Consider the following 13,376-nt stretch of genomic DNA (forward strand, 5'->3'; position numbering starts at 1 on the left):
GATCATGATACTGATGGAGCCTTGGTGGTTTCCCCAACTAGGCCAACTTCTTCTGTGGCTGATAAATTAAGACTTAATAATAAAAAGACAACAAATCAACAAGATTGTGGTGTTTGACATTCTTTATTTCACTCATTCAATGAAATTATTTTGAGGTTCTATATGTTAATACTTCCTATACTTCAACAGTACAATTGTGAAATGTGACAAAGGCTGAAACATGAGAGGATGAGTTGACACGGAAATCCAAATATCAATCAATCCCTTTGTTTTTTTTTTAACCAAAAAAGATCTGAAAAACAGACATTTAGGCAGCTGAGGATTTACAGTTTGCTACTGAGGTCAGGAGGAAGAATCAAAGTCAGTTTCTCAGGCTCAGAGAAGGAGGTTTTATCTTTCTCTCCGGTTTCTATTGCATCCGTTTTGTACAAACTTTCACAAAAGTCTTAAAATCATGCAACAAAACCACAACACTCCAAACAAGCAGCCTGTGTTAATCCTACCATAATCCAGCTGAACGTAACTAAACCAACCAGACAGTTAAAATGAAAAGATGCCTCAGAACTTGCGTCTTGTCTGAAACACAAATGCTCAAGTTAAAAGTGCACTTTTATTTGTTAATTGTATTGTTTTGCCGCATACTGATAAAATACGCTCTTAGGTTTGAGTTGAAAGTCATAGATATACTAAAATGAAAAAATAAATTAGGACCGGGTGACAGTTACAGTACTGTCGGTCTTGGAGGTTATCAAGGTTAAGGCCAAAGAGCGTGTATCTGTGCATGTGTGTGCGTGTGTTGGACTCAGAGGGGTGATGTGTTCACGTGTTGCTGAGTGTCGTCACATTTGGGGCTGTTTTGTTTTTTTTCCTTTCCCATCTCCGTTCTCTGGTTTACGCCGCCACCTCGAACCCCATGCCGACTTTGTGTCCGCCGGAGCTGACTTTCTTCACATCGATCATCGCAGAGAGGGTGAGATTCACTCCTGCATGGGGAGAGCATCGGGAGTGAGTTTCAGGTAACTGGTGATTGCTCTTTGAGAGTCGTTTCTGCTGAAAGTAGCATTCAAAATGTCAGAGGGCAAACCTGGCCTGAGGGTATGTATGTATCCAAGCCCAACGATGCCGGCATTGGTGATTTTTGCCTGTGAGGAGAGGCAAAAGTCAGCCTTATTCAAGGCATTAGAATTATTCTTAAATTCACATTTTGCACATTTTTATACTTCCATTTGGGTCTCCAAATACTTTATAAACAGTCCATGCGCTTAAAAGGAAAAAAACAAACAAACAGAAAAACACGCAACTGCTTTTTCACAATAAGTTAAAGTTTTTTGTGTTTGGAAAAAGAGCTGCTTCAGAAATCCTCTTCCAATTGACAGGCACTGCACTGTTACCTAGCAACCCAGCAAAGCACATTCTGTCTCCAAGCAACCCAGGCAGAGTTCCAGCAGCAGCTTATTTGGATTTAAAGTGACAAGACGCCCAAAAGCAGCTCATTCTGAAAGAGCTTAAAATTGGTGAAACTGTCCATAACAGTCGTTGATGGGCGTCGCCTATTTTCTCTACAGCACCTCCTAGAATATTTTAAATGATCAGACCCCAAGCCATACTTCAATCCAGAATTATGAAACTTGGTAAACATGTGTATCTTGTCAGGACCTACAAAAAAAGTCTCCTGGAGCCATGGTCCAAACCCAACAGGAAGTCGGCCATTTTGGATCAAAGCCGCCCTTTCCTCTTTTTTATTGACATTGCATCTGATCGAACTCATCCTACAGCTTTTTAAGATACAGTCAGCAGAGTCCTGAGGCATTGAAGGTCAAAAGTTATCACAGGATTTTTTGTACATCAAAGCATGTGGCTGTGGCTAAGTGTCAAACTTTGACTATTCGCCATGAAACAACAAGGTGCAATAACTTCCATTACCAAGGTCACAGCTTCATCAGACTTCCTATGTCTCACTACAGACTTGCCCTCTTTACATGCTCAACTGATGACATCACCTTAGCGCCGCCCCCCTCCAACAGGAAGTCATCTGTTTTTTCTACCATGTCTTACTTTTACTCTATGATTCATATGGGTTTAATCCTGTGCCAACTGATATGATGATGAATTCTGTCAATGCTGACTGCTGGCTGAACCGTGTGGGCGTGGCCAGATGGCGAATTGCAATCCCTCGCCATAAGCATACGGTCATCTCTAAATCACACCTAGATCATCCGATTTGGACCAAACTGGATATGTATGACCTTTGTTCACCTCTAAAGAGCCCAATAGCATTGAATTGTAATTTGACTCCATTGCGCCCCCTAGCTTATTCCACCACATATATCTCCTCAACACAACAGAATATCTGCACCAGATTTTTGGTGCATCATCAGGGAGCACTGCTGATCGCATCAGTGTGTATCGCCTGGCAGACGGCATCGCTGGAGCTCCTGCGTTCGCCAGGAGGCTGGAGCTACGCTGAGTGGTGAGGGCCCCCGACGCAGCTTTCGGCTTTAATATTTTCATTGTCTTCATTGAGCGGAGAAGCGGAACTGAAATCAACCTCCTTGTTTGTGTGCATAAACACATTAAAAGTTTCTCAACACTCAAAAAGGACATTTTCACTTATTTTAGAGGATCCCCTAAGTGGAGCTCCTGTGATTTTGTACAAAATGTAATTCATAACATGAATTTGTAACTCCAGTAAATAAAATGTGCTGTGTGTGTTATTTCTTACAGACAGGGAGTAGTCCTTGTTCAGCTTGTATTTGGTTCCAATCCCAAAGCGTGTGTTGTTGCTTCCCACTGTCCAGGCCATGTTCACTGCTGCCTCCAAGTTCTTGTTCACCTTCTGGTAAATGGAGCCCCCAAACTCTGTACCGTCATTACTGAAACAAAAAGACCCAAGCACAACGTAAGAACAAACACACCAAAAAATTAAAAAGTGTCTCTATAGTGTCTCTATAGAAACCACTTTTTCCTTTATCAGAAACATTTAAGTAGAAGGGAGACTTCTAAGGATTTCAAGTAGGTTTTTGTTTTTCTTAGATCATATTTTAGTAATACAATTTACTGGACCTCATATTTTGTGTTAATTTTAAATATAACAAATTTTGAATCATCAGAATATAGTCCTTAATTCATTTTATTTATATTTCAGGACTTTAAAAACATTTTTTAAAAGCACTAAAAGAAACAACCAAAACCCAAGTGAATTATTACCTGAAAGCAGGAGCGATTTAGGTACGGAAAGCTGTTTTGGTCATTAATCACAGGCTTCCCAGCTTCATCTACTGTCTACCAGATGCCATTAGAAACCCAAATAGAAGTTTAATAGAAGCCAGCAGACATTTAATAGACACCCCTAGCATTTTAAAAGTGTAGCACATTAATTAAATACCTGGTTGCATTTTCTGACTAAAGTTAGTAACTCTTACCACTGAAATTTCTTTTAATTCCTGCGTTTCCTTTCATTTCAATTTCATTACAAGAGCTACAAACATCCAGTGATTTTTTTTCTAAAAGAAAAATTTTACTATTTTCTCCACTATCTTTTCATCCATACAATATCAGTAAATTTTAAATGCAGTCACTGTGTGGAGTGAGTTTATCTAAGGCTCACTTCTTTAAGTAAGAAGCCTATTTCAAGAACTGCATTTGTGTTTGTGATGCTATGAATACTGTGCCATGCAATCACAACCAGACAGTCACCTAAAAGAAACTAATAAATAATTTTTAAAATCAGAATAACAACAGTACTACAAAATATCGCAGTGAAATTCTAAGTCTGCATCGCACAACCTTACTCACAAATGGATGAACGCCTGGAAGTCAGGGCCATGGTATCCTAAGGCGAAGTTGTAATTAGTCGATTTAGACTTGGCGATCTCATAGGCCATCTGGCAGCCGCCGACCCAGCCGCTGCAGGCCAGCACAGCGGCCGCATGGACGGTGGGACCGGCCCTGTCGAAGTCCAGGTCGCAACCCAGGTTCATGTGGTTCCGCTTGTATCCGCTCTTTACTTTGCCACTCCTCTTGCTAAACAGACAGCAGGACAGCATAAGTGTAAAGTTTAATTTAACTTTGCAGTTTTAGCATGAACAGGATCATTGTTACCCGGTGCTGGGAACAAACAATGTGTCCAATCCGAGCTTTAGCCCTGTAACCAGCTAAAGACACAAGAGACAACCAGTGAGATCATTCTTTCAACTTCTGAGTGCAGCGCTTTTCACAAAACAACTTTGAGCTCAACCTGGTCCTCCATGGTGACGTCCATGATCAGAGTGTTGTCTGAGGTCCATTTCTGGTTGAAACTGAGACCCAGATTCTTCACTTTGCACTTTGACTCCAGGCTGGCTCCTGACTTCCCTGTGTCTGTGTGGCTGAAGCCCGAGGAGATAAACTCCTGCAGGGACAAATAGGGAAGAAGTAGTGGAAAATGAAATGAGAAAGGGGGAAAAAAAATCACAAATTAGTAGACTGAGAAAGCGAACAAGGAGAAAATAAACAGTGGTGGGAAACCATGCGCCATGTCAAGAGTACATGGCCCATTATGTGAAAGCTGGAGAATCACTGTGGAGGAAAAGTGAAGGCAGGACTGAGGGAGAGGCTGGTGGAGTGGATTTAAGGAGGAACACTGTCTGCTACTGCTGCAGCTGTGTCTGTGTTGCCATTGACCATTTAATGGTGCAAATTAGAATTATGAAAATAATTCACTTAATGGAAACATTCTCCAATAAAACGTTTTTGAGCCAGCTGTTTCAAAATTAGTGCATCTCGTAAAACTGCAATGGAAACACGTTTTTTCCTTTTCTTTTTTTTTCACATCCCACGGATGTTTCTGCTGGAGGAAAAGACAAAGAGGGCAACAGGAAGTGAAAGGAGGATGAAAGCACAGCATGTTTTTTTAATGGGTTATCACATAAACAAATTTACTTACGTTTGATTTTGGTTGCGTTTTTTATTTAACATAAACATTGCAACTGCGAAAATTAGCTTTTTCCACATTAGCAGAATATCAACAAAGTTTTTCATACATTTTGTAATAGCAACTCAGCTACTGAAGACTAGTAATTGCTGGAAAGAAAACAGCTGTGCACGTCACTGGCTAATCTCCGCTACACCTGCTGACACTCATCATGTCTGAGGAAACACACACAGACCTTCCCTGTCTTACCATCTAACAGAAGGGTGCAGAGAAGAAGCAGAAAAAAGCAGATGGAGGAGAGCAACAGTTTGAAGAAATATTTGCAGCTCCGCAGATACAGAAGATAACGTACATAAAGCATGTTTCTTTATGTGCCCATGAAGCTTAAAGTTGTTTTTACATTTAATAAGCAAAACCTTGATGTGTTTTAATGGGCTTTCATGTAAAAAAAAAAAAAAAAGTAGCACAAACTTGGAAAATAAAAGAAAAGCAGCATATGGTTCATAATTCTTTTATAAATAATAATCTGAATGATCTTAAAGACAATGCATTCTTTTTATATCCTTTTTACAATAATGCCCCTTTAAAAAATCAACTTGCAGTCTTCAGAAGTCGACTATTAATATCTAGGCACTAGGAGTGAATCTAGCTGTTCTGTGAAGGCCTGACAGGCATTAATGATTAAAAAACACCATAAAAAAATCAGGGCAGGGATGCAGGCGAGGAGAAGTTGATCAAGCAGGGAAGGTTATAAAAACAATACGTGTGGCTTCACCTTTCACAATAACAAATGGTGCTGGACAATAAATTGTCCCAGAAATTATTGCTATGAACGATACTATAGTTGTCTTAAAGCCATTTTCATCTAATGTAATGATAACTGTGCAGGAACACCCGCTCAAAGATCAATACATTTTCATTTCTAATGAATATTTAACACTGTATCTGGAAGACATTTTAAATATCAAAGATAACAAAAATAAATAAAACAGATTCTGAGGTTTCTGTAAACAAAACTGCCTTTCACGACAAATTAATCATCAGGCTCAGACAGAAAAACAGGAAAAACTACCAGTTTTTAGACTTTTATCAAATAAATAAAAGTTCAAACTAACCACTCTGTATTGTGTCAAATGGTCGTGGCATTTTTCAAAATGGCGGCTTTTCAATAACATTACAGGAAGGATTTCTTTAAAAATTAAGCAAACTACACAAACAAGCCAACAAATGGAAATTTTTGCTCATATTTTAATTTCTTGTGCAAGTTACTGATATAATGCTTATTGTGACAGGCCAACTGTGTGGCAAAAACTAACTACTCTGTACTGCACCCATCACATCTCAATTTACTTTTCCTCCACTTCTTAATTTTGTACTCATTTGTGTTGGTCTCAATAAAGCACAATAGTTTGTGGTTGTAATGTAACAAATGTGAATGTTCTTGCAGAGAACTGCATGGTTTGGAAAGAACAGATTTAAAAGAAAACACACAATGTCTAAAAACAAACTTATGCCTTATGTCAGCAATTTAGAGATAAAAGTAAGAAGAACATCCAGCGTATTATATTTGAAGTAGATGAGGTCCAAGACAGAGAGTGCTTAAGTTAAATGCTTAACTCTAATGACTGAAAAATAAATACAAAACCACTTACAATCCCATTCTGAGACTTGGTCTTGAGATCCAGCTTCACAACTCCATAGCCTGACAAAGAAAAGCAGGAAATGAAGGAAATGCTGGAGTGTTTTGTGGCTGCAGCGTGGCTCTAAAAGTTGCAGAATAAATAAACATGTGCAACATGGAGCAAATGAGTCCTGAACGATCACAGAACTGAAAACTAGAGATCAAATCTGGGTGTAGTGACGGACTCAGACCTGAACATTCAGAGTCACATAAAGACGGTTACAAAGTCGGCCTTCAGTCACCTGAAGAACATTTCCAGGATTAGAGGACTAATGTCTCAGCGAGACCTAGATAAACTCATCCATGCGTTTATGTTTTAGTCGCATTGATTTCTGCAACAGTGTCTTCACAGGTCTGCCTTACAAATCAATCCTCCAGCTGCAGCTGATCCAGGTCGCTGCTGCTGGTATTCTGACTAAAACCGGGAAGTTAGAGCACATAAACCCAGTTCTAAACTCCCTGGTAGCTCAAAGAATAGATTTTAAAATACTGTTGTTAGTTTATAAATCCCTGAACAGCTTGGCACCACAATTCATTAAAGATCTGTTGTTGTATCAACCTTCCAGACTCTCAGTTCTGGTCTGCTCTGCATCCCCAGAACCAGAACCAAACGAGGAGAAGCAGGATTCAGCGTCTATGCACCACAAATCTTGAACAAACTTCCGGAAAATTGCAAAACAGTCAAAACACTGAGTGCCTTTAAATCTCAACTAAAAACTGAGTTGGTTATAGTTGCTTTTGAAACATAATCAATGAGACATTGATTATGTTTCATTAAACATTAATCAACAATCTGATGCGTAATGACGGCACTTAACAAAATGTAATGCTTCAATTACCGAAGGTCTGTTTAATGACTTTGTATTTTTATGATGTAAAGCATTTTGAAATGCCATGTTGTTGAAATGTGCTATACAAATAAACTTGATTAACAGATTGATTATATAGACAGAATCCTGCATTAATGCAGAGTGCATTAATCCAGTACTGTGACTCACCATAGCCTTTGCTGAAGATATCTTTGGCAGCTTTTTCCAAGTCGGAGTACGCCGGGGGGACAACCATTGTTCCTGCAGAAACACATCCAGTCTACATTTAAATTCTAGCTAACAGAAAAAACATGCAGATACACACTAAGCTGCATTTTCCTGAAAGATGCATAATTGCAGATTAGAAATATTTCTAAACCAAAATGCTCCACATGTTTAGTTTCCATTTGAAGTTAAGTTTTGGGCTTGATGACTCATTTTTCCATCTCCAGGCCACCGTTCAACAAAGCCCATTTTTTCCTCTGCAGTTCATCTGAAGAATGGTCTTTATCCACTCACCACTTTACCGTTTTCTCAAAAAGGAGGTACTTTCCGAAGCATTTTACTGACAAATGTTGCATTTTTCTGCAGTTCTGAGAAGCGAGCTTTGAAAATCTACTAATTGAATGTAGCTTTTTCTTTAAAAAAAAAAAAAACAAAAAACTTTGAAGCATAAGGAAAAACATCAGTAGAAGTAGCAACAAGCCCAGAAAACATTGCATAAAATGTTCAAAAATAGATGTGACTAAAAAAATAGGAATCATTGAGCATCTTCTTTCCAAAACCACTTTAAGAAAGTACTGAAATAAATCAGACCTTTGAAGCAAGTTTAGAAGAAAATTAGATATATTCTACATATTGTTATAGTATAATTTAGTTTGCACATACTCATCATTAGCATGTGGTATTGATTTTGACTTTTATTTTATTGCTTTTCATGGAGAAACAACTACTCAAAAAACAGAAATTTACAACCATGAATTGGATGAACAGGTTTTACATTTGTGTGGATGTTTATTTTTCAAATGCAATAAGTCTTTTAATAAGTATTAAAAGACTTTTAATTAAAAAAAAAAAAGAGAGAACTATAATGGTCTAAAACTGGAAACAGTTGAATGTTTTAACAGGACAACGACACATTTGAAGCAGATCAATCAGACTGAAGTCAAGCATCTCATCTTAGGAAAGGCCTCACCTCATGTGTGGACTATAGTCCAATCACATCGAACTGAGACTGAAATAAAACAAAATAGTTTTAACTGAACACTAAGCACTAAGCATATCATTTGTGTCCATACACTAAACAACAGAAAGCAGAGCAAACATTCAGCATGCGCCATCCAGCCAGCAGACGGGTTTCTCTCTGTGTGACTGACATCTCCAGCCCATCAATGTGAAACTATTGATTCTTTGGCAACAATCCCATCACAATCCAGCATCCATTATTAAACTAATAAAACCGTTTCTCCTGTTGAGACATGCAGAACCACACAGACCACAGACAACTTGTTGCCACTCACAAAATGCATGACAAACAAAATCCTTCATTATGCAACACATCAGAACAGGAGGAGTTGTAATATGTATGATGTGCAAAGACACACGACCAAGCGAGTGCAGAAGAGCTAACTTAAGTAGTAAAAGCTGGATTCTGCAGTCAGCAGCTATATGCTGCTGGAGCCCTGCACAGCGCTGCACTGCTTCACACTGTCATCAGGGTCCCCTGAGTTAGCATGCATGCATGACCTTGAGAGGTAAGAAGACATTTCTGACAAGGTGACTCTGACCGAGCATTTGCAATTTTGTTTCGCCTTCACTCGCAGTAAAGCTTGGTTAATGTTTGACTTGATCGTTTTCTTTCTTTTGCCCCTTGCCCTGACCCTTAAACCCATCGTCTTTTCTGCAGAAGAGTTGGACTTTGCCCATCAGGCACTGTATCCCAAACAGAAGTCCAATCAAATGCCTGAAACAGACCAACTGAAACTGGAAAATCTTTAATAGTGGCTCAAAGGTCAGCGCCGTCACCCCAAAGTGATCGAGGGACCCTGATGATTATTTTTCCTCTGTCTCTCCCCATGCACCCCCGCCACTTACCGTGACCCTCAGGGGCGTGGTGCTCACATGCCACACAGTCATCTTTGTTTTCTGCCTGCACACCCGTTTCTGTCTTCTCCTCCTGCAGCACCACAAACCCCACTTTCTCTTCCATGTCTCCTCAAGATGAGGGAAACAGCAACAGGAACAGGAGAAAGGCAAGAAGTTCTCTATAGTTCTGACATCTTCAGCTCACAGGACAGTGACTGAATATATGCATATTTTATGGCAACTGTGGCAATATTATGCACAGGTCAGCAGAACAGTATGTGGGCTTTCTGCACAGTTCTTTATGAACTATATTCCACATCTGGAGCATTTAAGCACTGATCATTGATCATCTGGTAAAAAACTCTGAAACTAGCAACTTTTTACAAAGCAACAAAAAGAAGTCCATGCTATTTGATAGTTAATATAACCCACAAGAATCCAATAAATACAAGAACATCGCCACAATTATACCTTTTTTAACATTTCAGTGTGGTAACAGGGCATACATGTTTTCATATTTCATCAAAGACAAACCAGCAGTGAGAGTTTAAGTTAGTGAGTAAAGTATGTTTATTAGAGATGTACAGATCAGCACTTCTGTGATCAATTTCTGAACTGTTGACATTTGAAGCTTCAGAACAGATCTGAGAATGTTGGGGCATAAAAACACAAATAAAAGAAATGCTTCACCACAATACATTTAACATAACGTCTGATGCTTGTGGTATGCAATGCCCTTTAGTCAAATTAATTTCTAACAAAACATAAGAGTGGAAATATTTTTCACTCTTTGTAAATGTTCATATTATAAACTAAAATGTCAGATTTACTGTTATCGGTTTAACTTTCAATAATTCAGGCCTTAAAAAGCATTTCATCAATGTTGCACTACAACTGTTTAGATTAGGAGCAAAGATGACCCAAAAAGAAGTATAAAAACATGTAAAATGTGAATTTTGGTCACTTTTCCTGTTCTTTCAAACATAACTTATTTTCCCCATAAACAATTTTTTTCTTCCATCTTAACAACTGACAATATTTAATAAAAATCTAATTAAATTAATAAGGAAATAAAAGTGGTCATAATTTTTTTTTTTTTTATTAGGCTCTACCAAAGTAAATACCTTAATTTAAACTGATGCAAAAAGTTTTCTGTCATGTTTTTGCTCCAGTCCCATCCCATCACTGAGGTTTCAGGGTCGCTGAGCTTTAAATTATTCTCTTTCGGTCGGTGTCAGAAAGCCTGTGGCTCCAGTGTTGCTCCTAATTTCTCCCTCAGCTTCCTCAGTGTGTGCTAGCTGACCTGCATACTTGCTGACAGCATGCAACCCGTTGTCAGTCATTGTCATTTCAGCCGACAGACACTCCTCCTCTCACACTGTCCATCTCTGCCCCCCTTCCCCTCACGGCCTTCATTTGTCTGTCTGGCTGCTAAGTTTAGCTCCAGTAAACATGACACTGCAACACATGACCTGGCAGTCAACATGTGTCCTCATCAAACATCAACCTATTGAAATAAAACCATATAAAATACACGTGTTTATCTCTATTATACCTCCACTCTGTGGATGCAGGCGAACGTGGGCCTGTCACTTCCAGTGTCACTTTAATTAGGCAACAACCAGAATTAACTGAAAGGTCAAAAGGACACCTAAGGTGACACAAACACAAAATGGTGGTTGTTGGCAATCAAACATAATTTGTTGGGAGCAGTCTCTTTATTTTGATACATGTTGCTTTGAAACCTGAGAAAATGCATCTAAAAAGGCAAATTGTTGAATTGCTCTTGGGCAAAATGCAACTATTAGTCAGATTTTAAGAAAATAAGTGACCTATTCAACATCTGCTGAGGGAGAGAGACGGGGGAAAACCAATATAAAATGTGTAAAAAGAGCAGTTACTCAACACCAGCCTAATCTCTAGATAACCAAGGTAGTGTGTGGTTGTGGCATATACTGAAGGAACGTGCGTTTGTGTGTGAGACAGAGAGATAAGGCCAAATACAGCAAAGATTATCCTCAAACACATTATAGGTTGAACTTAAGCTGCTCCATGTTATGTGGTATTTTGGATGTGTTTGGCTTTACTATTATCTGTGTCCAGTCTTGAAAACATCCCTTCTGCATGTTTACCTGTGGTATTTAGCCCCAATAATAGTTAGAGCATCACCTTTTATCAGCATTAAAGAGACAGAAATCAGTCACCTAAATTCACCTCAATCAGCTCTGATCAGTGATCGGCAGGTTAAATGTTAAAAGAAATCCTAGAGTAGTAGTGCTGCTAATTATAAAATTCACTAAAACTATAAAATTGTACCATACTGAACTGAAGTACTGAAATACTGAACAAAAATATGATACAAGTTAGGAACACTGATTTCATTTAATGGCTGTTTGAGATCTAGCCACCCGTTTCCTATATTTTTCCTGCGGACTTTAAACAGCTAAGAAGGATACAAATGTGCTACAGGTCTTTTGATAGTCTAATTCAATTTTTAAACAGTACTGGATTATTTTTTTTTGTCCATTTATGGACATGTCTCCTGATCAATTCAACATAACTGCAACAAAATACATGCTTTGCTCCAAAATACTTAAAAATACTGAAGTTGCCAGCTTTGATTAAATAATTACGATTAACATTGAACATTTCCCTCTCTGCCCTACCCCATATCTTAATTTGACAACATCATGCTAAATCTCTCTGGTTTTAGAAAACCTTCTGGCACATCTGGTTATTTCCTATAACCTGGAGGATTGTTTTTATGTTTATGTAATAGTCCTTGGACTTAAAGTAATCTGGATCTGTCAAAATTAGGAAAAGGAGTTAAGATTTGAAAGAAAACAAAACCAACTAACAAAACAAAAGTCGGGGTCGGCCAGAAAAAGCCTAATTGTTGCATCTCTAATAGTTAATTTTATCTGAAACGGACAGAGAACTGCAGCCTGACTTCAGAACTTTGGATAGCGACATAAAAACCAATAGCATAAATTTACATAAAAACTATTAGAAATATATACGTCATTATTTTTAAAAGCAATTTACATTATAAAGACATAATGAAATCCTTTAGCACGGCTTTAAATTTAGTATCAGAGTCTTTGTTTTGCTAGTTTTTGTGCTTCTTCGCGAACTCCATATGACTAAATTTCCTTAATATTTATGGCATCCTGTCGTTTTGACCCTCAGGGGAACATGTTCATCACGGGGGATGTCTTCCAATGGTAACTCCTGTATGCACTGAAACAGACATTTCATAAATACACCCCATACTTTAAAATATGTAGTCAATACTTCAACATAAACTTTTCACCAGTTATTATTTTTGAGCGCATCTAGATGCGAATTAATGCAACTAATAAAATGTGTAAACTTATAAAAACACTTTTTGTCAAGTGGGTTTGAAGCATTTTTCCGCTTGCAGGGATTTTTTATGTATTTATTACAACTGATTACAACAAACACAGGCCTAAACTAGTATCAAAACCTGGTAACGCGTCTGCGGTGGTCCCCTCTCCCCCTCTGTGACTCGTTTCTCACTCACAATCAAGGCACCTTTGTCAACAACTACAAATTACGCTGAGAAACAGGCACCCCGACAAGTTTAAGAAGCAACAGCTTTAGTAAAGTTATTGTATCTTACCTTAAATTTACAACGGAGTGTGTAGACTTTCGCACCGTTGCTCAGTGTAGCTGAATGAAGGCGAGAGCACCAACAGACACTCCGTGAGCATGCGCAGTCAAGCCTCCCGTTGAGGGCGGGGCAGTTATGTAAATGTCATTGGTCAGTGGCTGTACTGTTATAAGTGGGAATAAACATTGGACCTCTCTAAAACATTTGTAAGGGTCGCTGATTCGTTTCTGGCATAATATTCTAACTGATGTGGCA

The 13,376-nt window shown here is 38.5% G+C and overlaps 1 protein-coding gene across 3 annotated transcripts; it reads right to left on the minus strand.

Annotated features, from left to right (window-relative positions):
- Nucleotides 1-107: 107 nt before the first annotated feature.
- On the minus strand, nucleotides 108-13,231 carry vdac3 (voltage-dependent anion channel 3). 3 transcript variants are annotated; one of them, XM_044108420.1, is made up of 10 exons: nucleotides 13,131-13,231; nucleotides 9,497-9,613; nucleotides 7,592-7,663; nucleotides 6,565-6,614; nucleotides 4,238-4,390; nucleotides 4,102-4,154; nucleotides 3,796-4,023; nucleotides 2,723-2,873; nucleotides 1,085-1,142; nucleotides 108-983 (listed from the first exon to the last, which is right to left on the minus strand). In XM_044108420.1, the coding sequence occupies exons 2-10, from the start codon at nucleotides 9,609-9,611 to the stop codon at nucleotides 892-894; spliced, it is 972 nt and encodes a 323-aa protein (XP_043964355.1). In that variant the 5' UTR covers nucleotides 9,612-9,613; nucleotides 13,131-13,231; the 3' UTR covers nucleotides 108-891. The 3 variants fall into 3 exon arrangements, with proteins under 3 accessions (XP_043964355.1, XP_043964364.1, XP_043964370.1); XM_044108429.1 differs by lacking the exon at nucleotides 9,497-9,613; XM_044108435.1 differs by lacking the exons at nucleotides 9,497-9,613; nucleotides 13,131-13,231 and adding an exon at nucleotides 8,598-8,618.
- Nucleotides 13,232-13,376: the final 145 nt, after the last annotated feature.

Source organism: Gambusia affinis, linkage group LG03 (assembly GCF_019740435.1).
Source record: "Gambusia affinis linkage group LG03, SWU_Gaff_1.0, whole genome shotgun sequence".
Classification (NCBI taxonomy): Eukaryota; Metazoa; Chordata; class Actinopteri; order Cyprinodontiformes; family Poeciliidae; genus Gambusia; species Gambusia affinis.

Excerpts from the sequence above, each read along its gene's own strand:
- vdac3 (XM_044108420.1), bottom strand. The coding sequence starts at position 9,611 with ATGGAAGAGAAAGTGGGGTTTGTGGTGCTGCAGGAGGAGAAGACAGAA. Across the intron at positions 2,874-3,795 it reads TTCCAGGCGTTCATCCATTT|TAATGACGGTACAGAGTTTG; the intron begins GTGAGTAAGGTT and ends TTTTTGTTTCAG. Across the intron at positions 984-1,084 it reads CATACATACCCTCAGGCCAG|GAGTGAATCTCACCCTCTCT; the intron begins GTTTGCCCTCTG and ends CTCCCCATGCAG.